Source organism: Eriocheir sinensis, chromosome 31, assembly GCF_024679095.1.
Source record: "Eriocheir sinensis breed Jianghai 21 chromosome 31, ASM2467909v1, whole genome shotgun sequence".
In the NCBI taxonomy this organism is placed as follows: Eukaryota; Metazoa; Arthropoda; class Malacostraca; order Decapoda; family Varunidae; genus Eriocheir; species Eriocheir sinensis.
Genome location: NC_066539.1, coordinates 195,968 through 214,402, shown reverse-complemented (window position 1 = coordinate 214,402; position 18,435 = coordinate 195,968). Strand labels below are relative to the sequence as shown.

At 39.8% G+C, this 18,435-nt stretch overlaps 1 protein-coding gene and 1 long non-coding RNA gene across 8 annotated transcripts in view; both read right to left on the bottom strand.

Annotated features, from left to right (window-relative positions):
* Positions 1–7,332, bottom strand: part of LOC127005994 (solute carrier family 22 member 8-like) — a 36,066-nt gene extending 28,734 nt beyond the window's left edge. The window contains exon 1 of the mRNA XM_050875475.1: positions 7,073–7,332. Within this exon, the coding sequence (XP_050731432.1) occupies positions 7,073–7,332 (260 nt within the window). The remainder of the gene's footprint in view (positions 1–7,072) is intronic.
* A 9,272-nt stretch (positions 7,333–16,604) lies between these two features.
* On the bottom strand, positions 16,605–18,220 carry LOC127005777 (uncharacterized). Of its 7 annotated transcripts, XR_007758902.1 has the most exons (4): positions 18,074–18,220; positions 17,736–17,871; positions 17,464–17,599; positions 16,605–17,395 (listed from the first exon to the last, which is right to left on the bottom strand). It is a non-coding gene; the product is annotated as an uncharacterized LOC127005777 (long non-coding RNA). The 7 variants fall into 7 exon arrangements; XR_007758901.1 differs by having other exon boundaries at positions 16,605–17,599; XR_007758904.1 differs by having other exon boundaries at positions 16,605–17,531.
* Between the last annotated feature and the right edge of the window lie 215 nt (positions 18,221–18,435).

Here is an 18,435-nt window from a genome sequence, read left to right as displayed (position 1 = left end):
GAGAGAGAGAGAGAGAGAGAGAGAGAATAACAATAAAAATGAGAGCATGAAAATGAGAGAATAAGAATGAGAGAATGAGAATGAGAGAAAATGAGAATGAGAATAAAAATAAGAATGAGAGAGAGAATGAGAATGAGAGATTGGAAATGAGGGGGAATGATAATGAGAATGAGAGAGGTAATGATAATGATAATGAGGGAGAGAGAATGAGAAAGAGAATGAGAATGAGAGATAATGATAATTAGAGAATAAGAATGAGAGTGAATGAGAATGAGAGAATAAGAATGAGAGAATGAGAATTAACGTTGTCAGGCAAATGAGTGCCCGTGGGTTGAATCGACTCGGTAACTTGCCCAAGTTTACACTCTTATTTTACATGTTTTGCAAAATAACTGTGTTCATTGTATTTCTGATAGTACCCAAAAACCTCTACATTCCAGTAATGTAACCTGTTTGTGCGGAAAAGCCATGGGAGATGAATTACAGTTGATTTCCTTGAAATTTCCACCAAGGAATCATTCGCATTTATTTGTGTCACTCTTTTTCAAGCTCAGTTTTCTCGCCTCCTATATAATGTTTCACCAAAAATATCATTTCCTCTTACCGATGAAACGTTATGCTGCCATCCCCGCCTCTGTGGGCGCAACCAAAGGCAGAGCAAGCCGGCATGAAGACAAAATGTTGAGGTGTGTGGGTGTCGCGCGTCCGGCCAGCCGGGCAATGTTATGGGTGGAATTGAGGGAGAGGGCGGAGCAAAGCCAAGGCCAAGACTGCTTCACTTCTGTGACGTCATACCCTCTCCTTGTACTCTTCCTCCAAGGAGTGGATTTTTCAGTCACCGCCGAGTGGCTCAAAAAACTACCCACATACTGTCCAAAAGACCACCTATCAACCCGGACTCTAGATTCTAGGATCAAAGATGAGCTCCGGGGGGGGAAGCATGAGCCAATGCAAGATAGCGTCACTATAAAATGCTTGCCTGCGCCACAACGGGCTGGGGCCGACCATCAGGCCCTATGAAGAAAGCCTACCGGCGCCATAGGTAAAAACGTAAAAAAAGAAAAAAATTAGATGTCCGTGGATGAAATGGAACAATAATCATTGCGATGTAGCCTCCCTTACTCTAACTGTCCAACATTTATACGAGGCTTTTACATCTAACTGTCATCCACTCAGCTCTGAACACACACACAGTCGTAGAAAGTAATACTCAGCATTAACGTCGTAGGTGTCGTGAGGAGAAAGGAGGGTAAAGCTTAAGGAAAAGATGATAGAAAACCAATAAGTGTGTGTGTGTGTGTGTGTGTGTGTGTGTGTGTGTGTGTGTGTGTGTGTGTGTGTGTGTAAAAATAATAATAACAATAAAAATAATGATAATAGTAATAATAAAATGTTTATTAAGAGGAAATATTGCAGCCCTAGAGATGAAAATGTTAAAAAAAAACATGTGGATGAAATTACTAATATTCCTTATGTCTACAAATAATAAAAATAATTAGAATAATATCATGAACAGTTAAAATAATAAACAATGATAATTATAATAATAATTAATTATAATAATAAAACTATATATAACATTAATAATAATAATGATAAAAATAATAATGATAATAATAATAACAATAATAATAATAATAATAATAATAATAATAATAATAATAATAATAATAATAATAATGATTATAGTAATAATAATAATAATAATAATAATAATAATAATAATAATAATAATAATAATAATAATAATAATAATAATAATAATAATAATAATAATAATAATAATAAATATTTACTTAAAGTATACATTCATTTCCTTAAATCATACAAAAAAATGTAAATACAATAGCAACGGAATGGTGGTTGTAATTTACAAAGGAAAATGATGTTAATATATTAAAAAGAGATGTAGTGATTATATATATATATATATATATATATATATATATATATATATATATATATATATATATATATATATATATATATATATATATATATATATATATATATATATATATATATATATATATATATATATATATATATATATATATATATATATATATATATATATATATATATATATATATATATATATATATATATATATATATATATATATATATATATATATATATATATATATATATATATATATATATATATATATATATATATATATATATATATATATATATATATATATATATATATATATATATGTATATATACGTATATATATATATATATATATATATATATATATATATATATATATATATATATATATATATATATACACACGTATTCCCGACCGTCTTGGAGACCGGCCCAACATTCTACACCTCTTCCTTACCTCAAACCCTTCTGCTTATTCTGTCAAACTGTTCTCTCCGTTGGGCTCCTCCGATCACAATCTTATTTCTGCATCCTGTCCTATCGCTCCTGTACACCCTCTGGACCCACCGAAGAGGCGATGCCTCTGGCATTTTGCTTCAGCTCGGTGGGACGACCTGAGGATGTACTTTTCCGATATCCCGTGGAATGATTATTGCTTCCAGGATAGAGACCCCTCTGTGTGTGCTCAGCGCATCACAGAGGTGATTGTCTCTGGAATGAAGGCATACATTCCTCGTTGTTTCTCTACTCCTCATGCTAAAAAGCCTTGGTTTAATCACGCTTGTTCTCGTGCTGTCAATGATAGAGAGGCAGCTCACAAAAGGTACCAGAGCCTTCAAACTAATGCTAATTATGAAATTTACATTTCTGCCCGAAATCGTGCCAGATCTATTCGCCGACTAACCAAAAATTCTTTTATTAATAGAAAATGCCAAAACCTTGCTTTCTCTAACTCTTCCCTTGACTTCTGGCATCTAGCCAAAAACATCTCCTCCAACTTCACTTCTTCATCTTTCCCTCCACTCCTCAGTCCTGACGGCAACACTGCCGTCTCATCTATCTCTAAGGCTGAACTCTTCTCTCAAACTTTTTCTAAAAACTCCACTCTGGACGATTCTGGGCATATTCCTCCTACTCATCCCCCCTCTGACTCCTTTATGCCTGTTATTAAGATTCTTCAGAATAATGTTTTCTATGCCCTCTTTGAACTCAACTCTCAGAAGGCTTATGGACCGGATGGAGTGCCTCCTATTGTCCTTAAAAACTGTGCCTCCGTGCTCTGCCTGTCAACATCTACCTTTCCTTCCTGCTGGAAGTATGCCTTCATACAGCCTGTGCCTAAGAAGGGTGACCGCTCCAATCCCTCAAACTACCGTCCTATAGCTTTACTTTCTTGTCTATCTAAAGCTTTTGAATCAATCCTTAACCGGAAGATTCAAAAGCACTGTAATGAAAGTAAACACTTGGTGACAGATTCCAAGCTTTATTCAACACATTACCAAACTACCACATCTGTAACAGAAAGACAAACAACAATAACTAACAACATTCATGCATACATGAACACAAGCACATAACATAACAATAAACAAAACAACATAAAGAAATACTAGCACATTAACAGTAAGAAATAGTGTAATAGCTAGGACCTACCACAACAGTGTAAACAGTGAGTGTAGTGTTACCAAAACGAAAACGGTAGTGGTAATCAATGTTGCCAACAACTAATAATACTACATTCTCCCCTCCTAGAAAAATTCAACGTTAAACAAAACAAACGATTTAATCCCATCCGTAGCGATCAGGAGGCCTTGACACACGAGTGGATCTTCTTAGCTCAGTGGGCTCAATGGGCACATGAGAATCACGGCTATCATGAGTCTGCGAACTATCATGAGTTTGTGCGTCCTGCAATTCAGGTGCAACAAGAGTTTGTGTATCCTGCACTCCAGGTGTGTTTGGGGACTCCATCTCTCTTAACGATTCAACCTGGTGCACAGGAATCGTCGCACCCTTGGGACTTGGAGCTAAGTCACGAGTAGACACAGTTGATTCTCTTCCGTCTGGAAATTTGACATTTGCATACATTGGGTTTGCATTCGTGAGTTGAACCTGATCAGTTAACGGTTCATGCTTGCTAGACCTAACATGTCGTCGCAATAGTACGGGTCCAGGAGTCAAAAGCCATGATGGTAATGTATTTCCAAGACCAGAGCGTCGCCGAAACCTAAAGAAACGTTCATGAGGGGTCTCATTGGTTGCTGTACATAAGAGCGACCTAACTGAATGCAAAACCTCAGGAAGTACTATCTCCCAGTGTTGAGTCTTCAAGTCTCGAGTTTCAAGTATTAAACAAATAGATTTCCAAATAATACCGTTGTATCTCTCAACCTGGCCGTTCCCCATTGGATGATAAGATGTTGTTCTGCTTGTTGCAACCCCTTTCTGAGAAAGATATGTTTTCAGTTCCTGGGACATGAAAGAAGGACCTTGATCTGAATGAATAAAACTAGGCATTCCACAAAGACTAAATATAGATTCAAGACATTTGATCACTGTTTTTGAATGCATGTTTGGACAGGGAAACACAAAGGGGAAACGTGAATACTCGTCAATAACCGTAAGAATGTACTTATTGTTCGTGGTAGAGGGCAGAGGCCCCTTGAAATCAATACTAAGACGTTCCATTGGCTGGGTGGCCTTTATGAGGACACCTTTTCCTGGACGATGGAATTGTGGCTTTTGTTGTGCACATATTTTACAAGAAGCACACACTCTTTTCACGTCATCTGTTGAAAAGGGGAGGTTTTTGGATCGCACAAAGTGCAAAAGGCGAGTGACCCCAGGATGGCAGAGGTTCTCATGGATGTCAGCGAGATTTGACATTACAGAAATAGAACAACAATGGGCACGAGTCAGGGTGTCCGGTGCAATATTCTGTTTCCCAGGGCGATACTGTATGGTATAGCTGTACGACGCCAGCTCCAACCTCCACTCTTGTATCTTGTTATTCTTTATTTTAGTTCTCTTCCTGCTGTCTAACATAAACATCACAGATCGCTGATCAGTAATCAGAGTAAAATGTCGTCTCGCTAAGAAATGGCTCCACTTGCGAACAGCTTCGATAATAGCTGTAGCCTCCTTTTCCACTGCTGGATAATGTAACTCACTACCCTGGAGCGTTCTCGACATGAAAGCTACCGGCCGGCCCCCCTGGTTTAAGACTGCCGAGACAGCAACTTCCGAAGCATCACACTCCACAACAAAGGGAAGGCTCTCATCCACAGACCGTAGTGAAACATCCATAAGTTGTTTTTTTAAGGAGTTAAAAGCAGCTAGTGCTGGCTCACTCAGTGGAAAAGTTTTTGTGTTCACTAAGGGATGAATCATATCAGAAAAACCAGGGATCCATTGGCATAATATGCAAACAACCCTTGAGCTCTTCGTAGAGACCCCATATTTGTGGGAGGCGGTAATTCTTGAAGAGGACGTAATCTGTCAGGGTCAGGCCTTATCACATTATTACCGACACAATACCCTAGAACATTGATAGTAGGAACAGACACAACCGATTTCGATTCATTGAGGGTAAGCTTCGTTTCTGAACCACCTCCAAGAAGTTTTGAACGTTTTCATCATGTTCAGCCTGAGTTGATCCACCTACAGTAATGTTATCTAGATATGGAAAAGTATCTTTGAGGTTCTCATCTTCAACTAGTTTGTCCATAGCTCTTGAATGCAGCTACACCATTCGTGACACCAAATGGAATCCTACAAAACTGAAACAATCTCCCTGCACCCTCAAAAGCAGTGTACTTTCTCTCACTGTCTTTAATGCTGATTTGGTGATATGCACTCTTCAAGTCAAATGTGGAGAACACCTTATATTTTGCAAGGTCATGCACCATATCCTCTATCTTTGGGAGGGGGTATGCATCTAGTTCTGTGTATTGGTTAATGGTCTGGGAATAATCAATGCAAAGTCTCTTTTTGTGCCTGGCAAGTGGGTCTTTGACTACTACAACCTGTGCTCTCAAGGGATATACTTGGCTCAGTGATACCTTCAGATAGTAAATGTGATATCTGGTCTTTACAAACAGCTGGTCATCTTGGCTATAGCGTCTTGATTTGACTGCAACGGGTTTACACTGTCGAGGCAAGTTCAGAAACAATGACGGTTCATCGATATCAGCTGTTGCTAATACACAGACAGGTTTGGCACCAGATATCTTTAAACTTGGTTTATTCCCTCCATATTGAAAAGTTACGCTCCGGTGTTGCTTTTGAAAGTCATAACCTAAGATAACATCACAACATAAATCCTTCAGGACCCCTAGCTGGATACAAGGATATCTTTGATCAAGATGCACTAAGTCTGCTGTAACAAACTCAGGGAACTTGCATTTAAAGATTTTGAAGCCATTGAGACTGCTGCACCTACAGGAACTATTGTCAAATTTAGTTTCTGTGCTACTTCCTCACGTATAAAACTATCTGAGCTACAAGAATCAATTAGTGCCTTCAATGAGTGGCCATTTACAGTGATGTTTGTTGCTGCATGTGAAAGATTCTTCGGATAAGTGGCAGCTATTGTAAGCAAAGTGGGGTTATACAATGCAGCAGTAGTACTACCTGAAGCCTTTGATTTACAGACTTTAGCAAAATGACCTGTTTTACCACATTTGTTACATGTAACAGTGCGTGCAGGACAACTCACTCTACCTGTTCTGTGGAGTGCATTACCACAAAAATAGCATTTCCTCTTAGATAGGTAAGCAGCAGCAACAGCTGAATCTCCAGGTGAACTTCTGCTTCCTCTTTTGTTGGCTGCTGCTGCTGGTCACCACTGGGCTGTGCCTGCTGCTCCGGAACTAAAGCAGCAGTTTGAGGAATTGGTGCAGATGTATACGCGTCGGCACTACGCTGGGCAAGATCCAATGTACGGGCTTGACTGTATGCAGCCTCCAGGTTCAGTGACTTATTTTCTAAAAGGCGCTGACGAATAAATGCTGAGGCAATACCATTGATAAACGCATCACGTACTAGCTCCTGCCGATATTGCTCAGCTGTGACTGCCTGGAAGCTGCAATCCTTGCTTAGCTTATGTAGCTCCCTCAGAAATTCGTCAAGGGATTCCCCTGACTGCTGTCGTCGTGTCGCCAAAACATGCCTGGCAAAAACTTCATTCGGCAACTTGACATAAGCACTCTCCAGTTTGGTGATTGCACTCTCAAAAGTTCCACAGTCCTCAATGACTTCATACACACTTGGGGACACACAATTCACTAACGCCCTAAACTTGTTTGGTGCAGCATCTCCACTTTCTTCTATGAAGATAGTGAATGTTTTATACCAGTGCTTCCACTCTTTGGCTGCAGTGGGTGAGCTGGGATCTGTGTCCAGTCTGGACGGCTTCAGCAGCTTGGCCATAATGGGTAATGTGTTGAATAAATTGTAATGAAAGTAAACACTTGGTGACAGATTCCAAGCTTTATTCAACACATTACCAAACTACCACATCTGTAACAGAAAGACAGACAACAATAACTAACAACATTCATGCATACATGAACACAAGCACATAACATAACAATAAACAAAACAACATAAAGAAATACTAGCACATTAACAGTAAGAAATAGTGTAATAGCTAGGACCTACCACAACAGTGTAAACAGTGAGTGTAGTGTTACCAAAACGAAAACGGTAGTGGTAATCAGTGTTGCCAACAACTAATAATACTACAAGCACCTTTCCACTTCTGACCTTCTATCTGATCGCCAGTATGGGTTCCGCAAGGGGCGTTCTACTGGTGATCTCCTAGCCTTCTTAACTGACTCTTGGTCATCCTCTCTTAGCCGTTTCGGTGAAACCTTTGCTATTGCAATGGACATATCAAAAGCTTTTGATAGGATCTGGCACAAATCTTTGCTTTCCAAACTACCCTCCTACGGTTTCTATCCTTCTCTCTGTACCTTTATTTCCAGTTTCCTTTCTGACCGTTCTATTTCTGCTGTGGTAGACGGTCACTGTTCTTCCCCTAAATCTATTAACAGTGGTGTCCCACAGGGTTCTGTCCTATCTCCCACTCCTTTTCTGTTGTTCATTGATGATCTTCTTTCCAAAACGAACTGTCCTATCCATTCCTACGCCGATGATTCCACTCTGCATTACTCAACTTCTTTTAATAGAAGACCCACCCTACAGGAACTTAATGACTCAAGGCTGGAGGCTGCAGAACGCTTAGCCTCAGACCTTACTATTATTTCCGATTGGGGTAAGAGGAACCTGGTGTCCTTCAACGCCTCAAAAACACAGTTTCTCCACCTATCCACTCGACACAATCTTCCAAACAACTATCCCCTATTCTTTGACAACACCCAGCTATCACCTTCCTCAACACTAAACAACCTCGGTCTATCCTTAACTCAAAATCTCAACTGGAAACTTCATATCTCATCTCTTACTAAGTCAGCTTCCTCGAGGCTGGGCGTTCTGTACCGTCTCCGCCAGTTCTTCTCCCCCGCACAGTTGCTGTCCATATACAGGGGCCTTGTCCGCCCTCGTACTGAGTATGCATGGGGGGTGCTCCACTCACACAGCTCTTCTGGACAGAGTAGAGGCTAAGGCTCTTCGTCTCGTCAGCTCTCCTCCTCATACTGATAGTCTTCTACCTCTTAAATTCCGCCGCAATGTTGCCTCTCTTTCTATCTTCTATCGATATTTCCACGCTGACTGCTCTTCTGAACTTGCTAACTGCATGCCTCCCCACCTCCCGCGGCCCCGCTGCACTCGACTTTCTACTCATGCTCATCCCTATACTGTCCAAACCCCTTATGCAAGAGTTAACCAGCATCTTCACTCTTTCATCCCTCACGCTGGTAAACTCTGGAACAATCTTCCTTCATTTGTATTTCCTCCTGCCTACGACTTGAACTCTTTCAAGAGGAGGGTATCAAGACATCTCTCCTCTCGTATTTGACCTTGCTTTTGGACACCTCTTTTGTTTCTTTTTTATGAGCAGCGAGTAGCGGGCTTTTTTTATTATTGTTTTCTTTTTTTGTGTGCCCTTGAGCTGCCTCCTTTTTTGTAAAAAAAAAAATATATATATATATATATATATATATATATATATATATATATATATATATATATATATATATATATATATATATATATATATATATATATATATATATATATATATATATATATATATATATATATATATATATATATATATATATATATATATATATATATATACATATATATATATATATATATATATATATATATATATATATATATATATATATATATATATATATATATGTATAAAGGGCGACTCACGTCCGTCTGTATGTCCTTTATAGACGTCCAAACGGTGATAGCTACAGACATATGCTCCCGAGTAATGGTGGCACATAACATTAGGACAGTAATATACAATTTTTTAAGTTATATAATAATAACTATCAAAAATAGTCCAAACGTTGGGACCATCGGCGTTTTCTTCCGGTGCGGAGCATGACTACTGTGATAGTTGTGATGGCTACCCTCATAGCTGTGATGACTACTGTAATAGCTGTGAGCACTTTAAGTCCTAGCCATGCTAGCTCCCAAATACTTCCAAGTAGCTTTGCAACACTAATCATGGTTACCTCAGTCTTTCTGTATCAAATTTGAAGATATTGTATTTTTATTATTTACTTAATGTGTCATGTTATGATACATGGGTGCAATTTTTATTTTATTAACCTAATTACTATTTCTTTTATATTGTGAAATAGAATTGTTTATCATATAAGAAATCTGTTGTTTTCTGAGTCTTATTTCTTCCGGGCAGCGCCGGGTACTTCAGCTGGTGTGTGTATATATATATATATATATATATATATATATATATATATATATATATATATATATATATATATATATATATATATATATATATATATATATATATATATATATATATATATATATATATATATATATATATATATATATATATATATATATATATATATATATACACACACACACTCAATCGGTTAGAGCGCCGCGCTGCAAGGTTTCATGGCCAAACAAGCGGCGGTTCGAGCCCCGCTCAGGCCTGATTCTTTCCGTTGACTAGGAGTGGTTACTGTCCCCCCTTGAGCAAAGGGGATGGAGTGTGAGGTCCTGGCAGTACCCAGAGATCGACAAGAATGAGCACTTTCTCACGTCGTGAGGGTACTTGCTGGCGAAAGCGAGTCCAACTCGTGATCAGGCCGTGGTGAATTACACACACACACACACACACACACACACACACCGCCGCTATGTTGTTTCTTTTTCCATCTTTTATCGATATTTTCATGCTGACTGCTCTTCTGAACTTGCTAATTGCATGCCTCTCCCCTTTCCGTGGCCCGCTGCACTCGCCTTTCTACTCTGGCTCATCCCTATACTCCCAAAATCTCTTATGCAAGAGTAACCAACATTTTCATTCTTTCATCCCTTACACTGTTAATCTGAAACAGTCTTCCTTCATCTATATATCCTCCTGCCTATGACTTGACTTCTTTCAAGAGGAGAATATCGAGACACCTCTCCACCTGAAATTGACCTCCCTTTTGACTTTCTCCCATACTCTCTTTTATGGGGGCAGTAATTATAATTAGCGGACTGTCTTTTCTTTTTTCTTCTTTTTTTTTTTCATTTTGCTGCTTCTTTTACTGTAAAACACACACACACACCAGGGTTGGATTAAATACTGATTTTTTATAAGTCAAATACAAATACAAATACTTTTGTTCGGGATTCCAAAAATACAAATACAAATACTTTTGCTCGGGATTCCAAAAATACAAATACAAATACAAATACTTTTATTCCTGAATCTAAAAATACAAATACAAATACTTCTATTCCTGAATCTAAAAATACAAATTAAAATACAAATACTCTTATTCCAGATTTCAAAGATACAGATAAGAATACTCCTGAAATTATACAAAAAATATAAAGAAACTTTTTCACAAGTTTACACTTCACATCATAATCGCATTTGATCATCATTAATGCCCGGAAGGTTTCCGGGCCGAGTTTTGGTCGCTTAGGAGTGTAAAAATTGCCGGCCTTACTAAACACCCTCTCAGATGGTGCCGGTAACTAACAAGTTCTTGCCTATCACAAGCTCAAAGGGTCAACGGTGCGGAGATGAGTACCTACCGCAGCCACACACAGCTATTTTTTTTTTTTTTTACAGCAAAGGAGACAGCACAAGGGCACACAAAAAGGAAACAACAATAAAAAAAAAAGCCCGCTACTCGCTTCTCCTGTAAAGAATCCGAAGAGGTGGCCGAAAGAGCAGTCAACTACGTGAGAAGATAGCGTAAGAAGAATAGCGTATGCACCCGTCTTTAACTTTACCTGAAATTCGGCAATTTGGGTGAAAATTGTCGAAATTTTCAAACTTAGTGTATGGCGTCGTCACTCTTCACCCAACCGGGGTGACTGGTTGCCAGGCGCATAACGCCGCGTAAAGTGGATTTAAATGGCTGGACATTTAAATGCCTTCGCTGCGGACACGCCCTCTTATCCACTAAGCTTTGTTTTCCTTGTATTTCTTTCGTTTTTTCTGTTTTTTTTCGGAATTTTTCTGATTGATAGCGGTGTACGATACTTTGGGTCTGTCTGGTGAGGAGTGGGAGCAGGTGGCGTGCCGCATGGTAGGGATGGGCAAGTACCGTTAATTTGAGTACCGGTAGTACCGGTACCGAAAACTCAAGTACCGTTAGTACCGGTACCGGTACCGGTACCCAAAAGATTTTTTTTTTTCTTAATGACTTCTGATGAAATTCCCAAACAAATTTCCTGTAAAGAAAACCCTCTCTCTTCCTTCAACTTAATATCAACTAGAGTTGAAATGCAACGTTTAGGAGCCTTCTGATTAATGTAAAATCACTTAGGTTTAAGGGCAGATCACCTAGTCTGTACCATGGGGTCTGTGTGGTCTAATTTTCTATGTAAATCTATGTAAATCTCTCTCTCTCTCTGAATGAAGTGAATATTTATTTTTTCGAAAAAAAATAGCATGTATAGTTATTATGGATGTACTCGATCATAGTCTAATAACAATAAAAATATTTATTAGCAACCTAAAAAAGAAAAAGAATCGGACATGAAGAATTATCCAGTAACTCCAATAAATAAATCAAATAATGGAAACGGGAGCTGTGATGGAAACGGAAAGCAGGACAAAATGGTGGGAACTTGGGAGACGGTCAGCGGGCAGTGACTCAGCGTCTTCACACAGGGCCCATACCGCATGGAGGCGGGCGAGCACCGAGTGATCATTAAGCTTCCCGGAACCCAAGTGATCATGATGCTTCGCGGTACCAGTACCGATAGCAGTTATCGATGCCAGGTACCGGTACCTGGTATCGATAACTGCTATCGGTACTGGTACCGCGAAGCATCATGATCACTTGGGTTCCGGGAAGCTTGATGATCACTCGCCGGTACTGGTATCGATAACTGATATCGGTACTGGTACCGCGAAGCATCATGATCACTTGTTCCGGGAAGCAATGATCACTCGCCGGTACTGGTATCGATAACTGCTATCGGTACTGGTACCGCGAAGCATCATGATCACTTGGGTTCCGGGAAGCTTAATGATCACTCGCCGGTACTGGTATCGATAACTGCTATCGGTACTGGTACCGCGAAGCATCATGATCACTTGGGTTCCGGGAAGCTTAATGATCACTCGGCACTGCGCATTGCCGTTAGGATCTTAGTGACGCTCGGTGCTCGCCCGCCTCCATGTGGTATGAGCCCTGTGTGTAGACGCTGAGTCACTGCCCCGCTGACCGTCTCCCCAAGTTCCCACCATTTTGTCCTGCTTTCCGTTTCCATCACAGCTCCCGTTTCCATTATTTTATTTATTTATTGAGTATTCTCTCTCTCTGGATCTCTCTCTCTCTCTCTCTCTCTCTCTCTCTCTCTCTCTCTCTCTCTCTCTCTCTCTCGCCTGCTACACCTCCAATATTTAATCATCTTATATAATTCATCATGCAATTCTTTATAGCCAGAAACTCTCGCCAAGGGATTCAAACTTTTTTCGTTAATGCTTTATTGGATAAATATGATCTCTCTCTCTCTCTCTCTCTCTCTCTCTCTCTCTCTCTCTCTCTCTCTCTCTCTCTCTCTCTCTCTCTCTCTAAAAGTTAACGAGTCATACGAATTTAACAGTGGCAAGTAAAAAGAAAACGAAGTCTTGGGTTAAAAGTTAGTGAGTCCCACGAGTCTTTAGAAAACGCTAATATATATTGTTATTGTTATTAGACTATGATCGAGTACCCACTACCCATATCACCGAGATATCCACTTACTAAGTGGTGATCTCTCTCTCTCTCTCTCTCTCTGAATGAAGTGAATATTTATTTTTTCGATAAAAAAATAGCATGTATAGTTATTATGGATGTACTCGATCATAGTCTAATAACAATAACAATATTTATTAGCAACCTAAAAAAAAAATCGGACATGAAGAATTATCAATAAATCCAATAAATAAATCCGAGCAACTGGTACCGGTACCGAGCAATCTGGTACCGGTACCGTACCGTTTAGCTGGTACCGTTAGTACCGGTACTGGTACCGGTACCTGCCCACCCCTACCGCATGGCCTTGGGCTCATTGCGCGAAATAAGACGGGGTGGGTGTACGTACTCTCTTCACGTCATTCTCTCTCTTCCATGGTGATGACTTTTGTGCGTTTGTTTTGTCGTACCGACTATAGCAAGTGACAATGCCACGTACGAGCGCAAAAAGAAAGTCGAAAAGTGAAGCAGGCCGCCAGAATATATTGAAAAGGTGGAAAAAATGTGACGATACGCATCAGCCACCCTCCCAGGAGGGTGTCAAAGAGTTGACCGCATATACGACACGGAAAGCAGTAAAGAAGTCAAAGAATAAAAGCAAGACAACACCTGGCCCTGATTACCAGCCTGGTAATTTCTAAACAAACTGTCCTGGTAACAAAAATATGTTATATAATCTAATATGATTATAACACGAGACCAGGAGCCTTGGTTTCTTTAGAGGTGTACCAGGCAAGGGAGAACTCACCTTCCGTAGGGGCTATACAGGTGACATAAACGTGATGTAAACATGGCCTGAACTACCTAAACAACCACTACCAACCTTCCAGGAATAGCCGAAGAGTTATATAAGTAAATATTTGGATTTGGTGCATGTTGGAGTGATTTTTATGGGGTATTGAAAATGTTCACACAAAAATGCGTTTTTCTCAAAACTTCTTTTTGGCGCACATAATGTTGAATAACTCTCAGTAATTGACCAATTTTGGAAATTAAAGTATCAAAATGATCACCACCCTCGTGTTTAGTAAACGTACTATTATCACGCATTAATTTCCTCAAATAAATTTATGACAAATTTATAAAACTCGAATTTTTGACGAAATAAAAAGGTAACATTTTGCGGTGTAATAAATTTGTTGTAACTTCAGCTAGGTGTACGAAAATAGTAACATAGGTACTTTATTGTGTATATTATCTGTGATCAAAAGGAAATTGCCATACGATTCATAGTTTTGAAGTTATTACGTAATTTTGAATGTCTTTCGTCAATTCCAAACATAACGCACTGCACAAAAACTACGGCAGCTTTCTTTACCATATTACTGATATAGAAGCACTGCATATTAATACACATTGTGTAAAAATATTATTCACCTAGGTGAGAAAATAAAGGTAGGAGGACCCAAAAACCGATATCAGTGCCAAGCGGCCGAATTTCCGCCGTCAGTTTTCTTCCTTTGGTGTCATGGCTAAGTGCAATGGTTAACACACATATACTCTCTCTCTCTCTCTCTCTCTCTCTCTCTCTCTCTCTCTCTCTCTCTCTCTCTCTCTCTCTCTCTCTCTCTCTCTCCGCCAAGGTCTTGCAGCGCTTGGATACCCGAGTCAAGTGATCATTGAAACTTGTCGTCAGTTATTCTCTATTTTGGTTCTTTTTTTTCTTTCTTCAACGTCTTCTGCGTAGTCATCGAAATGGCCGCCTCTGTGTTAAGGCTGAACTTGACTGAAAAAAAAAAGTTCAGGTTTTTTTCAAGGACACACACACACACACACACACACACACACACACACACTTAATCAGGACTGAAACGCGTATTCCCACTCTTTCCTCACCCCTGCTATTCTCTCTCTCTCTCTCTCTCTCTCTCTCTCTCTCTCTCTCTCTCTCTCTCTCTCTCTCTGTAAAGTACGTAACAATAGAGAACGGAGAATGAGTTTTAAACGCTCGACGAAGTTTAAGAAATGTGCCGCCTCGCTAGCTACTGCGTACTACTTGCTGCTATACTGTTATCATCATTATTGAGCACCGTGAATGGGGTATACCCGGAAGAGTACAAATATCAGTAGTTATACAATTTCTCTTACTCTGCCACATTCAAAACACAGATAATCAAAATGATAATGATTGGGGAGCAGCGACGTAGCGATCTTTTTTTTTCTGTATCCTCTTATTTTGGCCCTTGAGCTTTCTGTCTTCTGTGTTGAAAAAAAAAAGAAAAAAAAAAGAAAACTGCCAAGTCTTTACCTCATCGATTTCCATTTTTTTATTTTTTTTTTTAGCAAACTCTTTATCATTGTTAGCTACCATTTATTATTTCATTTTTTTTTACTTGACGCTTTTCTTCGTTTTATTTTTTGGCTGCAGAGGGGAAGGGGGGGGAACCATTATAATCCAAATTCTTCCTATTACTTTGTCCTACCTCCCCCCTCCCTCCCTCCCTCTTCTTGCCTCCCTGCCCCCGTCCTTCCCTTCCAGCTCAAGGTCGGACCGGAACTAAGGACTACACAATGGAAAAAAAATTGTGGCAGGAAAACGTGTAGGTAGAACTGCCCATGACTGATGACGGACTAGATAAGTAAACAAATAAATAAGATGAACAAATAAGATAAACAAATAAACAAATAAAAGATATAGAGATAGAACTTATTTTTATTTATGCGGATTTTTTATTTATTTATCTACTTTTGCCCTTGAGCTGCTTCCTTAACTGCAAAAAGAAAAAAAAAGATGGATTGATAAACATAATGATAGATAGCTATGCAGATAAATAGATAAAGAGTCAGACAAGTACATGTTCGATCGTTAGATGATTTGATAGTTAGTTAGTTAATAGGTAGTCCAATAGTACCCTTGTATAGTACCCTTAGTTAAATAGGTAGTTAGATAGGTAGTTTAATAGTTAGACAGTTTGAAGTAGTTAGTTCGTTAATTTTACTGTATTCTGTATTCGTTTATTTATTTATTTATTTGGATTATTTTTTTGTTTTTCTATTTTATTTTGGTTTTTCTTTTTGTTTCTTTTTCCTTTTCTTTATCATTTTCTTTGTTTTCTTGGTGTTGTTTTTCTTTTTTGATGTTCTTTTATTTCGTATCATCCTCTTGTTGATGTTCATTGGTCTGGGTGAGCCGCTTTCCTCCCAGAAGAGACCCACCCATAATTTTGGTGATGTTAGTTAGGGGCCGAAAGGTGGATGATGTTTCTTATATTTTTCTTTTCTTGATGTGTTTTTCTTCTTGTTTTTCTTTCCCGATGTTTTTTTCTGTTCTTTTTCTTCTTATTTCTTTTCTTCGTGTTTTTTAATGTTCTTTTATTTCATATCATCCTCTTGTTGATGTTCTTCGTTGGTCTGGGTGAGCCGCTTTCCTCCCAGAAGAGACCCACCCATAATTTTGGTGATGTTAGTTTGGGGCCGAATGGTGGATGATGTTTCTTTGTATGTTACTTTTCTTGATGTTGTTCTGTTATTGCTGTTACTTTTCTTTTGCGATGTTTTTTTGTTCTTTTTTCCCTTATTTTTTGGTGTTCTTTTCTATATCATCCCTCTTTGATGTTTTTTGGTCTGGATGAGCCTCTTTCTCCCCAGAAAAGACCCACCCGTAATTTTGGTGATGTTAGTTTGGGGCCGAATGGTGGATGATGTTTCTTTGTATGTTACTTTTCTTGACGTTGTTCTGTTATTGTTGTTACTTTTCTTTTGCGATGTTTTTTTCTCTTTTTCCCATTTTTTTGGTGTTCCTTTCTATATCATCCCTTTTTGATGTTCTTTGGTCTGGATGAGCCTCTTTCTCCCCAGAAAAGACTCACCCATAATTTTGGAGATGTTAGGGCCTGAAGGTGGATGATCTGTGTTTTTTTATATTTTATTTTCTTGATGTTTTGTTACTATATTTTCCTTTTTCTGGCGTTCCTTTTTATTTTCCTTTTCTTTGGTGTTCCCATCACGTGGATTGTCTACGACATCTAACGAGCACCACAAGCCCCGGTTTATTGTTCGGAGTTTGCTCTCCTAGGCAGACTGCCTACCACGGCTGACGAGCTCCACCTGCCCGGGTTTATTGTTCGGAGTTTGCTCTCCTAGGCAGACTGCCTACCACGGCTGACGAGCTCCACCTGCCCGGGTTTATTGTTCGAAGTTTGCTCTCCTAGGCAGACTGCCTACCACGGCTGACGAGCTCCACCTGCCCGGGTTTATTGTTCGGAGTTTGCTCTCCTAGGCAGACTGCCTACCACGGCTGACGAGCTCCACCTGCCCGGGTTTATTGTTCGGAGTTTGCTCTCCTAGGCAGATTGCCCACCACGGCTGACGAGCTCCACCTGCCCGGGTTTTATGTATGGAGTTTGCTCTCCTGGGTGTATTACCTATGACGGCTCACGAGCCCAACCTGCCCGGGTTTTCTGATCGGAGTTTGCTCTCCTAGGTGTACTACCTATGACGGCTCACGAGCCCAACCTGCCCGGGTTTTATGATCGGAGTTTGCTCTCCTAGGTGTATTACCTATGACGGCTCACGAGCCCAACCTGCCCGGGTTTATTGTTCGGAGTTTGCTCTCCTAGGTGTATTACCTATGACGGCTCACGAGCCCAACCTGCCCGGGTTTATTGTTCAGAGTTTGCTCTCCTAGGTGAATTGCCTACCACGGCTAACGAACCTCACCTGCCCGGGTTTGTAATCGGAGTTTGCTCTCCTAGGTGAATTGCCTACCACGGCTAACGAACCTCACCTGCCCGGGTTTGTAATCGGAGTTTGCTCTCCTAGGTGTATTACCTATGACGGCTCACGAGCCCAACCTGCCCGGGTTTATTGTTCGGAGTTTGCTCTCCTAGGTGAATTGCCTACCACGGCTAACGAACCTCACCTGCCCGGGTTTGTAATCGGAGTTTGCTCTCCTAGGTGAACTGCTTTCGCTAACGACCTCCACCTGCCCGGGTTTGTAATCGGAGTTTGCTCTCCTAGATGAATTGCTTTCGCTAACGACCTCCACCTGCCCGGGTTTGTAATCGGAGTTTGCTCTCCTAGATGAATTGCTTTCGCTAACGACCTCCACCTGCCCGGGTTTGTAATCGGAGTTTGCTCTCCTAGATGAATTGCTTTCGCTAACGACCTCCACCTGCCCGGGTTTGTAATCGGAGTTTGCTCTCCTAGGTGTATT